The sequence below is a fragment of the Leucopleurus acutus genome (genome assembly GCF_964270905.1).
Source record: "Leucopleurus acutus genome assembly, chromosome: 19".
Classification (NCBI taxonomy): Eukaryota; Metazoa; Chordata; class Mammalia; order Artiodactyla; family Delphinidae; genus Leucopleurus; species Leucopleurus acutus.
The window spans coordinates 29,530,087-29,552,059 of NC_139161.1; the positions used below are offsets into that span (position 1 = coordinate 29,530,087).

Below are 21,973 nucleotides of genomic sequence, written 5' to 3' on the forward strand. Positions count from 1 at the left end.
ACTATGATTATTTGTGAATTTGGAAAGTAGTAAGGTGATGGGGTCAGCGTGTGTCCTAATACTCATAACATTCTTTCTGCAACCTGCCACATTTCTACTCCTTGCAAATACAGTTGAAAAGAAAATAAGCAATCTATCTCGATAAAGAAATGCAGACTGATTTACCTGACTTAGAATTATGTAGAACACATTACATTGTTTACTTTCTTTTGGAAAATCATTGTGTAACTTCTTAACTTACCTTTTATAACTAAAAAAAAAATAAAGTTTCTGTTAAAAAAAAATCCAGATAGTAATAAAAAGGTTTCTGATTCTGATACCTGACTTGATTTTTTCATGATTTAACTTTCAGAAGAAATTGTTAGTGTTAGGTTTCTATACCTGTTCTTCTAGACATTTTTCTATATATGTACTGATGTATACATATAAATGTTTTCTTAAAAAGTACAAATGATATAATATTATTTTGCTTTGCTTTTTTTTCCATGTAAAATATGGTGATGCCTTTATTGATCATATGTACATATATGTCATTTAAAATCAGTGTTTGAATAATAATCCACTGTAAGATTATACATTGATTTTTTTTTTTTTTTAATGCTTATATTGAGACACATATAGGTTGTTTCCATTTTCGGTTATTTCAAATGATGCCAGATTGCATTGAAGGGAAAGGTCTTTTTACCATTTTATGTTCCTAATAATAGATACTGAAAATGCTTCTTCCTCACATTCTTGCCAACACTGGGTATTACCAGTCATTTATTTTTTTGTCATTCTGCTAAGTGAAAAATGGTATCTCGTTTTTAATCTGCTTTTTAAAAAAATGATTGAAACTGAGCATCTATTAAAACATTTTTAGCCATTTATAATTTCCTTTTTTTCTTAAACTACTTCGTATCTTTTGCCCATTTTTCTTCATGTACTGTTCACTTTTTTCATACTAACTTTTAAGATCAGCAGTATCAAATAGAACTTTCTGTATGATGGAAATGTTCTATAGCCTTGCTGTCAACTGTGGCAGTAGAGCACTTGAAGTAAGCCTAGTGTAACTGTGTAAAGAAATTTTCTTTTTTTTTTAACTAATTTGAATTTTTAATTTAAATAGTCACATATGAGTAGTGGCTGTCATTTTGGAGAGTATAGCTTTAGACTAAGGAATTAAGAATTCAGTTTGGGGCTTCCCTTGTGGCACAGTGGTTGAGAGTCCGCCTGCCAATGTAGGGGACACGGGTTCGTGCCCCGGTCTGGGAAGATCCCACATGCCGCGGAGCGGCTGGGCCCGTGAGCCATGGCTGCTGAGCCTGCATGTCTGGAGCCTGTGCTCTGCAACGGGAGAAGCCACAGCAGTGAGAGGCCCGCGTACTGGGGGGAAAAAAAAAAAAGAATTCAGTTTGTAATCTGAATTGCTAATTTTTTTATTCATTTTTTTTTGTAAATGATACATTATTGTAAAAATAAGTTACAAACCATACTTTTCATTGTGTTTTTGTTACTATTTTGATAGTAATATGGTATGAATATGATTGTGAGCCCTATTTTGAGGAGTGTTTATTTTTTCTTGATTTATAATTTCCTTTTTTTTTCCAGCTTTGTTGAGGTATAATTGACAAAATTGTAAGGTATTTAAAGTATAAAATGTGATTGTTTGATACACATATACATTGTGAAAGGATTCCCCCCATTGAGTTAACACATTTGTCACCTCAGTATTTACCTTTGAAATGTGTTTTAGAAAATGATCTCAAATTCCTGACTGGGAGTACATGTATGTATATTTTCTCTCCAGTGCTCCACTCCAGCTACGAGAACTAGTCAACTGTCGTTGGGCAGAAGAAGTAACACAGCAGCTTGATACTCTTCAACTCTGCAGTCTCACCAAACATGAAGAAAATGAAAAGGACAAGTATGTCCTTAGTTTCTTTGTTCAAGTGTTTCATAGATTGTGCCACATGGTATTTTAATGACATTATTGAAAGTTTAAGCTTCCTAGGTGAACACTAAGACAATTTTCTTCTGGCATGGTGTGGGTGTCTCTATTTGGAAAGACCCTTCTAACTCTGACTTCTTTTATTAAAGCCTCTCATAAAGGATTAGAACTGCCACAATTTGCTAATTACTAATCTCTCTTCTTTGCTTCTTGATGCCTACTGGCCCCCCCTTGGGTTTGCTAAAGGTGCCTATATATAAGCCATTGATTAATAATGGTTCTGATAAATTTCCTATATTGTAAAAGCTATATTCTAAATTCGGTAGTGTGGAAATCATGCTAAATGAGATAGTATCTAATATGCTGTTTTGTCATGCTTTTATTAATTTCCTATTGGATATTCAGATTACTTATAAATGAGAAATACAAATTGTCGACCTATTTAGGTATTTTCTGTAAGCTCAGTGTGATTTATCAGTGAAAAGCTTTTTAAAATTGCAACAGTGTGTCCCCTTTATAGGCAAGAGAAACAATTTTTTAGATTGTGGCAAAAGAAACAATATAATATTTACTATCTTAACCATTTTTAAGTATACAGTTCATAGTGTTAAGTGTATGCACGTTGTTGTACAGCAAATCTCCAGAATTTTTTCATTTTGCAAATCTGAAGCTCTCAATTCATTAAACAATAATTTCCTATTTCCCACCATTTTACTTTCTGTTCCTATTTTCTCCCATTCCATAGATTGCCCTTTTTCTCTGTTTATTGTGTCTTTTAATGTACAGAAGTTGTTAATTTTGATATAGTCCAATTTATCTATTTTTACTTTTGTTGTGTGTGCTTTTGGTGTCATATCCAAGAAATCATTGCCAAATCCTGTATCATGAAGCTTTTCCCCTGTGTTTTCTTTTAAGAGTTTTATCATTTTAGGTCTTATGTTCAGGTCTTTGATCTATTTTAAGTTACTTTTTTAATATGGTATAAGTTAAAGGTATTTAACTTAAAGGTATTTACCTACTAGGGCTGCCATAACAGAATACCACAGGCTGGGTGGCTTAAACAACAAAATTTATTTTCTCATGGTTTCAGAGGCTGGTAGTCCAAGGTCAAGGTATTGTCAGGGTTGGTATCTGGTGAGGCCTCTCTCCTTGACTAGGATATAGCTACTTCTCACTCCATCCTCACGTGGCATTTTCTCTGTGAGTGCACACTCCTGCTGTCTCATTCTCTTCTTGTAAGGACACCAGTCCTATTGGGTAGGCCTCCACCCCTGTGATTTCATTTAACCATCATTACCTCCTTAAAGGCCCTAACTCCCAATACAATTACATTAGGGCTTCAGTGTAGGAATTTGGGGGCACACAATTCAATTAATAACCATGTCCAACTTTATTCTTCTGCTTGTGGTTATTCAGTTTAAGGGAAAACTTTTTTAAATTGAATTGTTCATTTCTAATGAGAATCTGGTATTGTGCAATTAATCACCTGTGTCTTGGTTATTGTTGACTTTGGTCACATGTAGAAAAAGTGTGCATGCGTACATGCTCATGTAGGCAGGGACACATAATCTGATTTGCCCAAAATGTAGTAATAGGATAGAATTTATCATCTATACAGTTTCTCAGAAATGATGTTATCTTTGTACTTTAAATAGAAACTAGTCTGCATTTTTCATGTAATTTTAAAGTCCTTATAGATGGATGAAAACAATACTTAAAAAAAATTGTCTCTACATGTAATTGTTCAGCTTAATTCACAGAAGCCATGGAGTACATTTTATATTTCCTGAGATATAGTCATTTAAAATCGACTGACCTGTTTGCCCAAACTTAGGAATTTGTTGCAGTAACTATGTTCCAGTTTTTAAATTTATTTAATTTATAACTGTACTTTTTTTTCATAATGTATAGGTGTGAAAATCACCATGAAAAACTTAGTGTATTTTGCTGGACTTGTAAGAAGTGTATCTGCCATCAGTGTGCACTTTGGGGAGGAATGGTAAGCGGAACAAATTCAGCATATTATTTTTAATTAGAGTGTAGAAAGCACTGAAATATTTGTTTGATTTAGATAGAAAGTAATATCATTTTACTCTGTTTATAGAATGAAAATTAAATGTATCTGCTTTATAGCGGAAAGTATTGTACCTTCTCTTATTCCAGAGAAACTTCTTTTGTTGGGAGATTTTGATGTATGATATGCAACCCTTACATAAATATTTTATTTTAATTAAAAACCTGTAAAATGTCTACTCATATCAGTTGATCTGATATCCTGGCTGTGATTTCCAATTTCTTTAAAATGGAACAAAAACTTTATAGACATTTGTGAAACAATATGAATGCAGATATCTAGTTCTTATGATTTTTCTTTTAATCTTTCTTCCTCAAGTACCTTTCTAATTTATTCATTTGTGCTAGAGAGTAGGGGTTCAGAGATGAACATGGCAGATGTCAAACTAGTTCTGTACTTAATTACTGTTGTGATAAATATTAGGAATAAATATACAGTGCTGATGAGAGTGAATAACCATGGGACCTGACCCTGAGTTAAGCTCCAAAGGATTGAGTAGGAGTTAAGTGGGTAGAGAATTTGGACAGGGTGGATGAAAGAGAATTATTTTTGAATAAGACGTTTCTTTTGCAATGGGCTGTGGGAAGAGGTTTGAGGTCATGGAAGAAGGCTAGTACTGACCAAAAGAAGAGTGACAAATAAGGTTGTGTCAGGTGGTTTGGGCCATTGTTAAGGATTTTGCTTCTTTCTAAATGAGTGAAAACTTCTAGATAAGTAAACATTTTGCTAAAGTCCATTATCTAAAATCTTGAAGGATTTCCTATATGGGCCAAGTGATTTTAAGCAAACTCTGGCCTGTTTTAACAAAGTGAAGGCAGCCAAAAGATAAAATTCATTTGAAATTATTTACCAGTTTATTAGTATCCATAGAGTGTTAAGGAAGGAATGTAAATGCAGATGAGATATATGGAAATGTTCAAAAACTACTCATTACTTTAAATAGCATGGTGGACATACCTTTAAACCTTTGGCGGAAATTTATGAGCAGCATGTTACTAAAGTGAATGAAGAGGTAGCCAAACTTCGTCGGCGTCTCATGGAACTGATCAGCTTAGTTCAAGAAGTGGTAAGACTACTACTGAAAGATCATTATCCCTTTTATAGTCTATAATATATATTTTTCATAATATAAACCAATCAGATGTTGAACTCAAGATTTGAAATTTTGATAAGATATAGTTCTCACCAACTTCAAACTAGCTGAGGAATTTGCATCCAAACCCCTTGCCTGTTCTGAAGTTGGAGCCAGAGAATTGCCTCCTCTTATGCAGAAATAGCGAATCAGTGAATGAATTAAATAAACCTGTTTGTTACATAGTCAGTAATTGACTCCTAAACAGAATCAGTATTGACTTTTACAGTCATTAAGTCATTCATTCTTTGGGAGAGTTTCTGCTACCAGGGAATGAACTATTTCTGATGTCCTGAATTAAAACTGAAGAATTCAAAGAGTAATATTTAACACTACTCTTTAGATACTGAATGGGTCAAAGAGCTCTGGTGAGCTATTTACCATTTGTAATATTATTTCTATGGGAAAATGTAATAAGCATCAAACATTTAAGTACTAAATATACTTTTGGAATATATTTTGTTTAAAGTTACCAGAATGACAGTTATTCCTGAGGTTTGCAGACCATTCCTAACTCAAGATGTTGTCTTTATTGTACTCATGTAGGAATCAAGATCGAGATCATCATTTATAACATTCTTTATACAGAAAATAATGTTTTTGAGTTACATGTATGCTACACAAAGTCATTTTGGAATATAAACAAGTTGGATGGCTTCTATTTGGCCTTCGTTTAGTTACCTTTTTTTCTATTATTTTCTCTTGACAGCATTTTAATTTGGGCATTAGGGAGGTTGTTCTAGTTTGAGATTTTCACTGCTTGTGCTTATAATAATACTAAGTATAGGAAAGATTGCTTTTTATTTTTGGTAGTATGCTATTAAAAAAAACTATGTGCTCTGCAATCTTTAAAAACCCTATTTTTTTCTTTGTTTGTTTCGTTCTGAAAAAAATTTAAAACTTTGTAAATTGGAGTAGATGTGGTTTTTCAAATTTTTCATTTGTTTTAGAGTTTTGTGTGATGTGAACTGGCTTTAGTATAATTTTTTGGTTTTGAACAGTGGTTTCCTATATGATTGGGGCTTTGAGTATGTGTTTTGTATGTGTTACCCAAAGCAGTTTTTTTTGTAATTACATATCTTTCTGTTTAACTGTTAAAATATTGTGTACTTTGTTATGCTTTAATTGTTTAAGAATTTTTTTCTGAGTTTCAGGAATTCAACTGACTTTAAGAATAATTGCAGTGATTGCATTAATGTCTGTTTACTTCTATTTAAAAAAATTCTTCAATTAAAATTTTTTTATAAATTTATTTATTTATTTTTGGCTGCGTTGGGTCTTTGTTGCTGTGCACGGGCCGTCTCGAGTTGTGGCGAGCGGCTGCTCTTCGTTGCGGTGTGCGGGCTTCTCATTGCAGTGGCTTCTCTTGTTGTGGAGCATGGGCTCTAGGTGCATGAGCTTCACTAGTTGTGGCACGAAGGCTCAGTAGTTGTGGCTCGCGGGCTCTAGAGCACAGGCTCAGTAGTTGTGGCGCACGGGCTTAGTTGCTCCGTGGCATGTGGGATCTTCCCGGATTAGGGATCGAACCCGTGTCCCCTGCATTGGCAGGTGGATTCATAATCACTGCGCCACCAGAGGAGTCCTAAAATTTTTTTACCTGGTTATCTTCTAGGAAAGAAATGTCGAAGCTGTCAGAAGTGCAAAAGATGAGCGTGTTCGGGAAATTAGAAATGCGGTGGAGATGATGATTGCACGGTTAGACACACAGCTGAAGAATAAGCTTATAACACTGATGGGTGAGTTTTCCTATGCTGCTTGTGTACATGGTGCTTTGAACCTCCTTGAGGTTCAGTGGTTGGTGAGTTATTATAGGCTAAGAAAAGATTGCTTTAAAAAATAGAAGTTCTACCTGTTAATTGTTCCTCTGTATCAATTAACATTACACCAAATTGATACAACTTCTGCTAACTTCATGAGATATGCTTCCAGCTCTTCAGACTTTGTGATTTACAAAGTAGGTGGTCTGATTTGGCAAGCGTGCCTATCTTTTTTTTGTTTTGTTTTGTTTTGTGTCATGTAAAGCAGTTTCTTTCTTGCTTCTCTATAATAATAATTTCTGTAACAATAATTCCTTTATCCTTCTGTGTTTCCAGCTTCTTTGAGACTGTTTTCCTCTCTGGACATTCTTTTTTACAGGTTCCTATTATGTTCAAAGCACATACCTCTTGCTGACATTTAATATAAACAAATGGCCCACTTAACTACATTCTTCTTTTTAGGCTGCATTTAAATTTGGGGGGAGGAATTATTTTAGAATAGTTGATTGATTAAAAATGTTAGTTTTCTATAGCTTTATATTCCTTTAGAAGAAGCAATAATGTTAATTTCATTACAAAGTATACTGTCACTGTATATTTCTTAGAAGTATTTAATAGACCCTGCATTGTCCTTTGTAACTGTAGTTAGGGTTGGTTCTGAAATCCTCTTGTCAAAGCTACTATAATTAAAACTCTGGAAAAAATTTTAGGGTAGCTGTAATGAATAAGTTTTGCTTACTTGAGATTGATTCCTTGTTATTGAACATGTTCAATGAAATTTAACTTTATTCTTGAACCATAAGAAGCCTGAGTGTTGGTCTTCTCCTGTTTTTTAAATAGGTCAGAAGACATCTCTGACACAAGAAACAGAACTGTTGGAATCCTTACTTCAGGAAGTAGAGCACCAGGTGATGAAATATTAAATGAAATGAGATAAAGTCTTTATCCTTTTTCTGTTCATGTACTTTAAAAGTTTTTTGACAGATTATGTAAGATCAAAAGATCTGGGGATCTGTGTGCTATAGTAGGGATTTTTATGAAATAGGAATCAGCTGATTCAAGGTTTCTCCATCATGTATGGGAACTAGATAAAATAATACTAATTTTGTTTTTGAAAAAAACAGAATTATTTTTACTGGGAATAATAGCCAATAAGAATCTTTAAAACATTAAAATCTTCTGACATTGTGACTTAAGTGGTGACTTCGAGATAGAATATTATTGCCAATTACTTACACATAATGATTCTTAGGGTAAAATTAGCATTTTTATTTATTAAGGAAATTTTTATTACATACCAAATAGATAGCAGGCATTGCTTTAGGTGCTTTGGAACACAACAGTGGACACAATGGCAAAATAATCCTCAGAGAGTTTATAATTTAGATTCGGGGTAGGTGGGGATAAAGTACATAGTGAATGAATAAATAAAATGTATAGTGTCACATAAATATTTGATAATTTTATCTGTCTTGAATTTGGTTTTTGGAATTCTCGAATTCCTCTCTATGCCTGGTACACAGCTGTCTCATGCAGTTGTTCTCTTACTTATCATCCTGGGGATCCCCTTCATTTCTTTCTTGGAATTCAACCCAAGAATCCTGATTCCTGATTTTCATGGCTTCCATGCTCTTGATTTACACGTTTGTTTTGGTATCACATTTCCTCTGTGGCTTTCATGAAAGGGTAATCAGAATAAATTTTTTGAGACTGCATGTCTGAAAATATTTTTATTCAATCTTTACATTTGGTTGATAGTTTGGCTGGTAGAGTTCAGTACATAAGTATTTATATATTGTTTTTCTCTTCAGTATTTTTTTTGACCGTGCTGCACGGCTTGCGGAATCTCATTTCCCCAACCAGAGCCCTCGGTGGTGAAAGCTCGGAGTCCTAACCACTGGACTGCCAGGGAATTCCCCAGTATTCCCATTCTTAATTGTGCATGTTGTTCTCCTAGTCCAGAGATTTTATTTTATCCCTTCCAGAGAATAAACTAGCAGCCTTCTGCTGGAGTGATAGGACAAATTTAAACCAGCTATAAGTGGAGTAGGGGTGGGATCTGGGGATCTGTGCACTTTTTTTTCTTTTAACAGCTTTATTGAAGGATAATTGACGAAAAATAAGCTGCATGTATTTAAAGTGTATAATTTGATAAGGTTTGACAAATGTATACACCTGCGAAACCATCACCATAGTCAAAGTAGTAACTTTTTTCCTCCAGAATTTTTTGTGCCTCTGTATAAATTCTCCTGTTTCTCCCAACACTTCCCTCTCCAGGCAACCCCCTATCTCCTTTCTGTCATTATAGATAATTTTGCCTTTTCTAGCATTTTATGTAGTTAGAATCATACACATTATATACTTGTTTTATGTCTGACTTCCTTTACTTAGCAGAATTATTTTGCAGTTCATTCATATATCAATAGTTGTTTCCTTTTTAATTGCTGAGTAGTATTCCATTGTATGTATATACCACAATTTGTTTTTCCATTCAACTGTTTATGGTCATTTGGTTTGCTTTCTGGTTTTGGGTTTTACAGATAAAGTGGCAGTGAACATTCATTTACAAATCTATAGATGGACATATATTTCCTTTTCTCCTGGGTCCTCCTAAGATAGAGTGGTAGATACATGATTAGGTTTTTAATAAATGCTGTCTGTTTTCCCAAAAAGATTGTACCATTTATATTTCCATCAGTAGTCTTTGAGAGTGCCAGTTCCTCCACATCCTTGCTAACACATGATATAGTCAATCTTTAATTTTAGCTGTTCTCATAGGAGTGTAATAATATTTCATTATGGTTTTAATTTGCATTTGCCTTATACCTAATGATGCTAAGCATCCTTTCTTGAACTTATTTGCCATCCATATAGCTTCTTTGTTGAGGTGTCTGTTCAGATCTTCTTTGTTGTTTGAAGTTCAGATCTTTTGCCCATCATTTTATTGACTTGTTTGTTTTCTTACTGAGTTTTGAGAGTTCTTTATAAAAAAACTGGGTAGAAGTCCTTTATTAGATATGTACTTTGCAAAGATTTTCTTCAAGTCTATGGCTTGTCTTTTCATTCTCTTGAAAGTGTCTTTTAAAGGGAAGTTTTAAAATTTTGATGAAGTGTAAGTTACCGATTTGTTCTTTTGCTGTCATAGCTAAGAAATCTTTACCTAATCCAAGGTGACAAAGATTTTCTCCTGTGTTTTCTTCTAGAAGTTTTGTAGTATTAGGTTTTATATTAGGCATATGATCCATTTTGATCCTTTTTTTTAAAAATTTTATTTATTTAGCTGCACCAGGTCTTAGTTGCAGTATTCAGGATATTTTAGTTGTGGCATGAAGGATCTAGTTCCCTGACCAGGGATCGAACCCAGGCTCCCTGCATTGGGAGCATGGAGTCTTAACCACTGGACCACCAGGGAAGTCCCTGGTCCATATTTGTATGTGAGGTATGGATCCAAGGTAGTCTTTCTGTTTTTGTTTTTTATATATGGCTATCCAGTTTTTCCAGCACTATTTGTTGAAGACTAGCCTTTCTTCACTGAATTGCCTTTGCATCTTTTTCAAAACTTAGTCCATATACACATTGTCTATTGATTTATTTTATGTCACTACTGCACTGTTTTGATCATTGTTGCTTTATAATAAAAGGCAGTGTTAGCTCTCCAACTTTGCTCTTCCTTTTTTTTTTTAGAGTTGTTTTTTGTTATTCCAGATCCTTTGCATCTTCATCTGAACTTTAGAATCAGCTTATTAATTTCTGCCAAAAAAAGTTCTGGGGTTTTGATTAGAATTACATTGTATCTATAGATCAATTTAGGGAGATGTGATATTTTAGCAATACTGAGTCTTCATTTCATGAAGACTTTATTTCAGCAGTGTTTTGTAGCTTTCAAGGTACAAGTTTTTCACATCTTTCGTCAGATTTATTCAGTATTTCAGAATTTTTGATATGATAAAGGGTGTTTTTAAAAATTCCAATTTCTGACTTGTATCTATACAATTGATTTTTGTATATTGATCTTGTTTCCTGTGATTTTGCTAAATTCATTTATTAGTTCTAGTGGCTATCTTGTAGATTCATTGGATTGCCTGCAGATAGTCATGTAATCTCTGAATAAAGACAGATTTCCTTCCTTCCTTCCTTCCTTCCTTCCTTCCTTCCTTCCTTCCTTCCTTCCTTCCTCCCTCCCTCCCTCCCTCCCTCCCTCCCTCCTTCCCTACCTCTCCCTTTCCCCCCTTCCCCCTTCCTTTCCTGTCTTTCTGTGTTTCTATTTATTTATTTACTTGGCTGCTAGGTCTTAGTTGCGGCACATGGGATCTTCAGTTGCAGCATGTGAACTCTTAGTTGCGGCATATGGGATTTAGTTCCCTGCCCAGGGATTGAACCCGGGCCGCCTGCATTTGGAGCGCAGCGTCTTAGCCAGTGGACCACCATGGAAGTCCAAGACAGATTTTTTTCTGATCTGGCTGCCTTTTATTTCTTGTTAGGTGTTACTGCCCAGAACTTCTCGTATAATGTTGATTCAGGTATGATGTTAGCTGTGGGTTTATTGTAGATGTCCTTCATCAGGTTTAGGAATTCGTTTCTATTCCGTTTGATGAGAGTTTTCATTAGGATTGAATGTTGGATTTTGTCAAATTCTTTTTCTGCATATATTGAGATGATCATATGGTTTTTCTTTTTAGTTCTTAAAATAGATGAACATTTAAGAAAAATATTAAACCAACTTTTATCCTGGGATAAAAACCCTAAGTTGATTGATGTATTGTCGTTTTAATATATTACTGGATTTGATTAACTAAAATTTTGTTTAAGATTTTTGCACTTCTGTGCATGAAGGATATTAGACTGTAGTTTTCTTTTCTTAAAGAATTGTTGTCTGTCTTTGTTATCAAAGTAATGCTGGCCTTAAAGAATGAGCTTTAAATTATGCCCTCTTCAGTATTTTGGAAGAAGTTGTGTAGAACTGATAATGTTTCTTCCTTAGTTGTTTGATAGAATACACCAATGAAGCCATTTGGGCCTTGTTTTCTTTGTGGAAAGAAAGAAGGAAAACAAAAAGTTTTCTGTTTCTTTAATAGATACAGGGCAGTTCTTGGGACTTCCCTGTTAGTCCAGTGGTTAAGACTCTGTGCTTCCTCTGCAGAGGGCACAGGTTCATTCCCTGATCAGGGAACTGAGATCTTATATGCTGCGCAGTGCAACCAAAAAAAAAAAAAAAATTTAGATATAGGGCAGTTCATATTGCCTACTACTTCTTTTTTTCATTCATTCATTCATTCATTTATTTTTGGCTGCATTGGGTCTTCGTTGCTGCGTGCGGGCTTTCTCTAGTTGTGGCGAGCAGGGGCTACTCTTTGTTGTGGTGGAGGGCTTCTCATTGCGGTGGCTTCTCTTGTTGCGGAGCATGGGCTCTAGGCGCACGAGCTTCAGTAGTTGTGGCTCTCGGGCTGTAGAGTCCAGGCTCAGTAGTTGTGGCACAGGAGCTTAGTTGCTCCGCGGCATGTGGGATCTTCCCGGACCAGGGCTCGAACCCGTGTCCTCTGCATTGGCAGGCAGATTCTTAACCACTGTGCCACCAGGGACGTCCCTGCCTACTTCTTCTTGAGTGAGCTTTGGTAGTTTGTGTCTTTCAAGTAATTATTCCATTTTATTTGAATTTGCTAAATTTATTGGCATAAAATTAATAATATTCCCTTATTATCCTTTTAACATTTGTAGAATGAAATGTCACTTCTCTCTTGACATTGGTAATTTGTATCTTCTATCTTTTTTCCCTGCTCAGTCTGGCTAGAGGATATTGATTTTTGTTGATCTTCTCAACTAGGTTTTGGTTTTCGTTTTGGTTTTTTTCTGTTGTTTTTCTTTCTTTTTTATTGAGTTTTATTTTGATTTAACTATTTTCTTTCTTTTGCTTAGCTTGAGTTTCATTTGCTCTTTTTTTCCTAAAATCTTAGGGTGGAAGCTGGGGTTATTGATTTGAGACCTTTCTGTTTGAAATACATTCTTATATCCCCTGTGACTTCTTTGACTCAAGTAGTTTCCAAATATTTGGGGATTTTTCTGATAGTCTATAATGTCAGGTCAAGTTGGTTGATGATGATATTCAAGTCTACTATATCCTTGCGAATTTTCTGTCTCCTTGTTTTATCAATTATTGAGAGAGGGGTATTGAAATTTTCAGCAATAATTATGGATTTGTCTGTTTCTTGCAGTTCTTTCGGTTTTTGCTTCATATATTTTGGGTTTTGTTTGTTTGGTTTTTGTTTTTTAAAAAATATTTATTTATTTATTTGGCTGAGCCAGGTCTTAGTTGTGGCACATGGGATCTTTTAGTTGCAGCATGCGGGATCTAGTTCCCTGACCAGGCATCAAATCCAGGCCCCCTGCATTGGGAGTGTGGAGTCTTAACCACTGAACCACCCGGGAAGTCCCCAATTGCATAAATTTTGAAGCCATACTAGTAGGGGCATAAACATCTAGGACTGTTATATTCTTTTTTTTTAACTTTCTTTTTTAAATTTTATTTATTTTACTTATTTTTGGCTGCATTGGATCATTGTTGCGCGTGGGCTTTCTCTTCTTGTGGCGCGTGGGGGCTACTCTTCGTTGCGGTGAGCGTGCTTCTCATTGCGTTGGCTTCTCTTGTTGTGGAGCATGGGCTCTAGGCGTGCGGGCTTCAGTAGTTGTGGCACGAGGGTTCAGTAGTTGTGGCACACGGGCTTAGTTGCTCCACAGTATGTGGGATCTTCCCTGACCAGGGCTGAAACCCATGTCCCCTGCATTGGCAAGCAGATTCTTTTTTTTTCTTTTTTCCCGCGGTACGCGGGCCTCCCACTGTTGTGGCCTCTCCCGTTACGGAGCACAGGATCCGGATGTGCAGGCTCAGCGGCCATGGCTCACGGGCCCAGCTGCTCCGCAGCATGTGGGATCTTCCCGGACCGGGGCACGAACCCGTGTCCCCTGCATTGGTAGGCGGACTCTCAACCACTGCGCCACCAGGGAAGCCCGCAAGCAGATTCTTAACCACTGTGCTACCAGGGAAGTCCAAGGACTGTTATATTCTTGATGAATTGTTTCCGTTATCAGTGTGAAAGACCTGTTTGCTTTGAAATCTAGTTTATTTGATGTCAAAAAGCCATTTTAGCTTTCTTTTAACTAGTATTACTATGTCATATCTTACTCTGTCATTTTATTTTTAATGTATTTTTTCCTAAATATTTAAAGTGTGTGTGTCTTGTAGGCAGCATACAATTGGCTCTAGTTTTTTTAATTCAGTTTGACAGTCTTTGACTTTTAACTGGGATGTTTAGTGTGCTCACTTATAGGGTGAAGTTTGAGTCTAATATCTTGCTGTTTGTTCCACCTGCTCTTTGTTCCTTTTTTTTTTTTTTTTGGTTATTTTTAGGTTGAGTATTTTTTTGGATTTTGTGTATTGTCATTAGTGGATGACACTGACATCAGTAATAAAAATAAATGTAAATGGATTAAGTCGAAGTTTTAAAAATCCCATGGTGAACTTCTTAAGACAGATCTAGAGAATGATGAAAAATTTAAAGTGAAAATATTACGAGTGATAAAAAGGGAACAGTCTACCTTAGGAAGATAGGACAGTTATGATTTTGTGTTCCCAAAACATAAATTCATTATATATAATGCAGATGCTGACAGAATTATAAGATTTTCATAAAATTACTATCTGTAGTGAGTGATTAAAAATAAATTATTTTATTTTATTTAAATCTGATAAACTAATAGTTCCAACTAACAAAAGATTGTAAGAATAGAAGATCTTTGAAAAAGAAAATTGAGAGCTTTATTTAAAAGGTATATGTGGAATTCTGAATCCCAAACTGAAGAATATATATTCTTTTTAAGTCCACATGGAACAGTTTCAACATTTTGTCACACACTAAGGTATATAGAATTCTGAAGAAATTTAATAAATTTATATAAACAACATGTTCTGTGACCACAGTATAATTAAGATAGATATCAAAAACACAGTTTAAAAATTTACATATATGTATGTAAGTACGCATTTAAATATATGTTAAATATCTACATAGTTCTTAAGTGAAGGAGGACATTGCCATTGGAATGATAAATTATTAAAATAGATGTAGCTACAGGATATTTAGAAGGAAACTTTTAGTCTAAAATGAAGTTTAAGAAATTATGAATAAGTGAAAAAAGACAGAAAAAAGAACAATGGTATAGAAGCATAAAATGGAAGGAAATCACAGAGGCAGTGATGAAATAACAAGAGAGTGCTATGAAATAGTTGAGAGGATCAACATACCCAGTATTGGATCTTTGAATAAATTAATTTAATGGAAGATACTCTAACAAGGTTGATTAGGAAAAATGAAGAAAATGTCCAACAGTATATTGGGAAGAAAAATGGGACGTGACTACAAATATAGTAGAAATTTAAATAATAAAAATATTTTACAAAGTAATTATGGATATAGCATTTACTATATACCAGGCACTATTCTATGTGCTTTACAAAAATGAGCAACTTTATTCAGGTAGAATCTACATGAAGAAGATAGTTTTCTAGGAAATTGTAATTACCAAAAATGACCTAAGAAAGAATATAATTTAAAGTAAGAAACATTACATAAATTATATTAGAAGTATATAGTCAAAAGACATCAAAAAACATCAGATCCAGACTAATGGAAAATTTTTACCAGATCTTTAAATATCTGTTATCTATCATAAGCACTTTTTTTTCCTAAAAGAATACAAAATGTACCAAAGCTAACATCTCAGTCTTTGAGATTGATGTAATGTTAATAACGAGTCAGCATAAGAACACTGTAAGAAAACAAAATTAAAGCCCAACTCTATTGTAAACATAAATACCATAATGTTAAAATACTGACAAATCAAAATTAGTAGGATACTTACTAAAACAAAACAAGAAAGCAAGACTTGGTAGGGTTAATGAAAGGAATGAAAGGAATGTTTCATTATCAGAAAAATCTCTTGATTGTAACTCAAGAGTTTAAAGGGCAAAACCACATGAACATATAAGTAGAAATGAATAGAATAATATTAATTTTTAAAATAACATTCAATTATATTTGATCCTCATTCATGGCCAAATTATTCAGCAAACTAAGAGTAAAAGGAACTACCTTAACTTTATTAAAGGTATCTATTTAAAAGTCTACCTTTGGAGGAAATAAGGTCAAGGAGGGATGCACATAGTATGCATTCAATAAATATTTGAATGAAAGCTATAAATTTTGGTATTTATCATATGATACCAGTTATGTTATATCGTTATTCTTGGTGAGCTGTAAGCAACTATCTTTTAAAAGACATAAACCCAGTTGTCGTGGGTTTTTGAATATCATTTGTATGGCACTTGATAGTGTATTAGTTTGTTAGGGCTTCCGTAACAAAACACCACAGACTAAGAGGCTTAAACAACAGAAATTTATTTTCTCAGTGTTCTGGAGGCTGGTAGCCCAAGATCAAGGTATTGGCAGTTTGGTTTTCCCTGAGACCTCTCTCTCCGGCTTGCAGGTGGCTGCCTTCTCGTTTTGTCCTCTGAAGGGCTTATCTCCAGTATCTCCAGTACCACTATGAGGTACTGGTGGTTGGGACTGGAACAAATGAGTTTGCGGTGGGGACACGATTCAGCCCATAGCAGTTTACAAAGCTGTCTCACATACAGCTTCATGCTTGATCTAACAAACCAGCACAGCAAGCAGCGGTAGATATTATTCCAGTTTTACACATTAACAGACTCTGAGCCACATAATTGGTGTGTGGCAGGACTAGGACTTCAAACTAATTGTCTTGAGTACAAAATTAGTAGTCTTTTTTTTTTTTTTTTTTTAAATCAGTAGTCTTTTAACTACCATGCTTATTTTGCTAAAGTTGAATTTCTCACTTTTTACCTTTGGTATAACTTAATGTTTCCTAGATTGATAGAGGTTAAGACTTTTTTCTGTGTGTTAGGTCGTAACATTTCTCTGTTCCCTGGAGTGCAATTCGAGAAATCCTTGTTTGAAGGTCGTTGACTTTTAGGGGTTTGTTCATTTATATACATAATGGGTTCACTGTACCAGTCTAAAATACATTTATAGTTGCTTAGAATTGGATTTATGCTAATATACAATGAGAGAAAAATACATTAAAATCAAATACATTTACTCAATAACTTTACTGTTATAATGGAAATTAATAAACCTAGATTCTTAACTTTCAAACCCACTTTGAAAGAAGCTATTGTGTTGGCCAAAAAGTGCCTTCGGTTTTTAAGTAAAAATAAAAGACACATTTTTCATTTTCACCTAGAACTTTATTGAACGACGTATTCACCCTTTTGTTCCACTACCTTCTGCCATATTTCAGACAACTTCATAATTCCGTCTTCTGAAAACTTTTTATCTTTTTGAGCAAAGAACTGTTCCAGGTACCTTTTGCAGTTTTCCAGGGAATTGAAATTTTTTCCATTAAAAGAATTTTGTAAAGAAATCTGAAGGTCCAGTGTCTGTTGAATACAGCAGATGAATCAGAACGTCCCAGCCAAGCTGTAACAATTTTTGCCTGGTCATCAAAGAAACATGCGGACTTGCGTTGTCCTGATGGAATATTATGCGTTTTCTGTTGACGCTTTTTGTTGAGTGCTGCTTTCAGTTGGTCTGATTGGGAGCAGTACTTGTTGGAATTAATTGTTTGGTTTTCCGGAAGGAGCTCATAATAGAGGACTCCCTGCCAGTCCCACCATATACACAGCATCACCTTCTTCGGATGAAGACCGGCCTTTGGTGTGGTTGGTGGTGGTTCATTTTGCTCACCCCATGATCTGTTCTGTTCCACATTATTGTTCAGTATCCACTTTTCATTGCCTGTCATAACTTTTTTTTTTTTTTTTTGTGGTACACGGGTCTCTCACTGTTGTGGCCTCTCCTGTTGCGGACCACAGGCTCCGGACGCACAGGCTCAGCGGCCATGGCTCACGGGCCCAGCCACTCAGCGGCATGTGGGATCTTCCCGGACCGGGGCACGAACCCGTGTCCCCTGCATCGGCAGGTGGACTCAACCACTGCGCCACCAGGGAAGCCCTGTCATAACTTGTTTTAAAAACGGAATATTTTCATTACGTTTAAGTAGAGAATCGCATGCGGAAATACGGTCAAGAAGGTTTATTTCACTTATGTGGAACCCAGACATCAAAGCAATGAACATAACCAAGCTGTTGCAAAGGATTTTCAACACTTGATTTGGATATTTTGAGTATGTCAGCTATCTCCCGTATGGTATAACGTCAATTGTTCTCAATTAATGTCTCAATTTGACCGCTCTCAACTTCAACTTGTCTACCCGGCTGTGGAGCATTGTCCAGCGAGAAATCTCTAGCACGAAACTTTGCAAAACACTTTTGACATGTTCAGTCAGTCACAACACCTTCTCCATTCGCTGCACAAATCTTTTTTTTTCATTTTGGTTGCGTTTTTATCTTTCTTGAAATAATAAAGCATAATATGCCGAAAATGTTGCTTTTTTTGTTCCATCTTCAGTGTTAAAATTTTTGCTACACAAAAATTCACCAATTTTGAGACGTCTTTCTTTAAATGCACCCTGATATGACAGCTGTCACATACAATCTAACAAAACTTTTGAATGAAGTTAAAGACAACTAAGTGCTACTACAGCCAGCTTACAGAAAAAACCGAACAAAACTTTTAGCCAACCCAATATTTTTCTTTATCTCAGTTTTTTCAGTATATAACCAGAATAATTTCCATTTTCCTTCTTTATTAAGGATTTTGGGGGTGCCAATGCATAGTAATTTTTTTATTCAGACAGTTCTTTTCCTCAAACAGTTGCGATCTTGTAGTAAGAGTGAGTTGATATCTAAGAGCTCAGAGATCCTCATGATGTTTCAGCAAGTTCATCGGAAGCCCATGGCGTCCTTTGTTACCACTCCTGTTCCACCAGACTTTACCAGGTACGACACATTTTTTTCACTTTATTTTCTTTTGAAGTTTATGTGCAAATGCATGTACTTGTTTCAAAAGAAAGCTGTTGCTAACAACTAGAACTCAGGTAGTTCTCCCTGACCAATAAGGTAAGTCTTCATTTCTTTGTGAATTAACAAGCCAGATAAAATATTTATATTTTATTCAAGCACTGAATATTAATAAAAGGGCTGGGTATTTGCTCTTGTTAAATAGATTTGAGTCAACTAGGGATATTCATTAATATTCCAAGGCTGCCTCTTTGATAGTGTGGTCAGCCATTTCAGTTTTGAAGATACCTTTTCTGAATTACTCTATCTGTCATCAGTGGAATGAAACGAGTTTTGATATAAATACCATATATGAAGATAAGGGTTTTAATTCAGAATAGGGTACATGGATCTCCTGTATCAGAGCCAGCAGGAGTGTTGTTCCAAAATGAAAATTCTCAGGCCTGTTCCCTGACAGTCTTTGGAGATGGTATCTAGAAAATGAATCTTGAGCACCTCAAGTAACTCTGCAGTAAAGTTTGGGTACCATTGATAGAGGTAAACTCCTGTACTGATACTACTTGCAACAGGTTATCAGGCAAGCAACTCTGCTTGACTTCTTTTTTTAAAAAAAATATTTATTTATTTATTTGACTGCGCCAGGGCTTAGTTGCAGCACGTGGGATCTTCAGTTGCGGCATGTGGGGGTCTAGTTCCCTGACCAGGGAACAAACCTGGACACCCTGCATTGGGAGTGAGGAGTCTTAGCTATTGGACCACCAGGGAAGTCCCTCTACTTGACTTCTTGAGTGTCAGTTTCTGTCACATCCAGTGATTATTTTGATTTTTTTTTTTAAAATTTATTTATTTACTTATTATTATTTTTTTTGCCTGTGTTGGGTCTTCGTTGCTGTGTGCGGGCTTTCTCTAATTGCGGCGAGCAGGGACTACTCTTCGTTGCAGTGCGTGGGCTTCTCATTGTGGTAGCTTCTCTTGTGGAGCTTGGGCTCTAGGTGTGCGGGCTTCAGTCATCATGGCACGTGGGCTCAGTAGTTGTGGCTCATGGGCTGTAGAACGCAGGCTCAGTAGTTGTGGTGCACGGGCTTAGTTGCTCCACGGCATGTGGGATCTTCCCAGACCAGGGCTCGAATCATGTCCCCTGCATTGGCAGGCCGATTCTTAACCACTGCGCCACCAGGGAAGTCCCTATTTTGATTTCTTTTTCCTTTCTAATTGCACAAGACTTAGAACCCCAATAATACCTTCCTTTCACTACCTTCTTTTTTGGATATAGATGGAAGGGACTGAAACTGGGGTTGGGATGGGGGAGGTAGGAGGCACATCAATAAAGAAAAAACCACCAAAAAGTAAAAAATAAAACTCTGATAATTAAGGAGATTTCCCTGGGAAAAGTTCACCTTAGGGCCCTCTCCCTCTCTAGTAAACCTTACTGTCTTACTGGAAAACTTGCCTTATAACTTAACTGTAATTTTTATTAGAAACTTAGTTTATGATTTGCAGTATAGAGGAAGCAGGTGTTCCATCTGTTGATTCATTGATCAGCAAAGAAAAGAGGGCCAAATAAGAAAGGCTAGGGGCTTCCCTGGTGGTGCAGTGGTTAAGAATCTGCCTGCCAGTGCAGGGGACACGGGTTCGAGCCCTGGTCCGGGAAGATCCCACGTGCCGCGGAGCAACTAAGCCCGTGCGCCACAACTACTGAGCTTGGGAGCCACAACTACTGAAGCCCGTGCACCTAGAGCCCACGCTCCACAACAGGAGAAGCCACTGCAATGAGAAGCCCGTGCACCACAATGAAGAGTAGCCCCCGCTTGTGGCAACTAGAGAAAGCCTGCGTGAAGTAAGGAAGACCCAATGCAGTCTTTTTTTATTTATTATTAAATAAATAAAAACATACATACATACATATGTAAAAAGAAGAAAGAAAGGCTAGCATTTATGGACATTAAGTTACATACCAAAGTTTAGATGTTCAAAGCAGCAGTGATTGTTTCTAAGCTTTGAGATCATGGAACTGAGTACCTTATATTCCATCGGTTGATGATTTGTGATAGAGCCACAATGGCGAAGAAAAGGTCATTAAACAAAGTAATGTTATTTATTAAAGGTCATCTATGTGCTCAGCACTGTTGTAAGTCCTGCATAGGAGCCATGGAAGAGGAAGTAATCTTACTGGATATATATTCCACATGAAATGGTAGAGAATTGTATATTAAAATTGAATATTTGTTACTTAGTTACATCAGAAATTCTGAGAAGTCAGGGTAGACTGCTGTGGTAAAGATGACTTCATAGCCTAGAAAGGAATTGTGGAAGACCTTGAAAGATACTTAGAATTTCATTAGGCGGATGAGAATAGGATATGTATACATGAACAAAAATATGGGGATGTGATAAGAGCTGCTACATTTGGAAGTCAGCAGCGAAATCATTTCAACCAGAATTTGAAGGGCTGTATTGTTGGGGCATTTAAGTCTCTCAGGGAGGACTTAAATAGCAGAAAAGTACAGTTCTCAGTCCATAAAGAGTTTTGGTTTCTGGGAGAATGGTCAAGTTGGGATGGAAAAGCAGTTTTTATGTAGCTGACCAGTCTGTTTTCTCAAGGGAACAATGGATACTTATCCTATTTTTCTTCCGTTCATCCCTTAAGTCATGATGAAGTCTCTGGTCTAAAGATTTGCAAATCAGTATTTTTCAGAATACCGGGCTAGAGATGTTTTGAGGCTAGCCTCTCCGTATTCCGTGAAGCTTCACTGACACCATCATGAGATGAGTCCAGTCATAAAGACCAGAGTAGAAGAGGTACAGAAATAAAAGTTTGAGAACATAAAGCTGTGCCTTATTTGCAGACAGAGTGGTAACACCAGTATCATTATAGATAACCTCTGAACAAGTGAGCATAATGTGGAGATGTTAATAAATACTTAAGGATGGTAGAATTGATAGAATTAGGTGGCTTAGCGGTCGTTGTGGCTTTGTGTATATATGTAAAGAATGCAAAAGAAATTTTGAGTAAATACTTCTACCAAATTACAAGAATTTTCCAGCAAATATTTGTAAATATCCATTCATTCAGTGAATATTTGAATGC

At 35.9% G+C, this 21,973-nt stretch overlaps 1 protein-coding gene across 4 annotated transcripts in view; it reads left to right on the top strand.

Moving 5' to 3' along the window:
- The window catches only part of TRIM37 (tripartite motif containing 37), a 116,435-nt gene that overhangs the window by 12,793 nt on the left and 81,669 nt on the right, over positions 1–21,973 (top strand). For all 4 annotated transcript variants that reach the window (XM_082861421.1, XM_082861422.1, XM_082861423.1 and 1 more), the window contains exons 4-9: positions 1,790–1,906; positions 3,842–3,929; positions 4,948–5,070; positions 6,749–6,872; positions 7,734–7,801; positions 18,740–18,864. In XM_082861421.1, the coding sequence (XP_082717547.1) occupies positions 1,790–1,906; positions 3,842–3,929; positions 4,948–5,070; positions 6,749–6,872; positions 7,734–7,801; positions 18,740–18,864 (645 nt within the window). The remainder of the gene's footprint in view (positions 1–1,789; positions 1,907–3,841; positions 3,930–4,947; positions 5,071–6,748; positions 6,873–7,733; positions 7,802–18,739; positions 18,865–21,973) is intronic.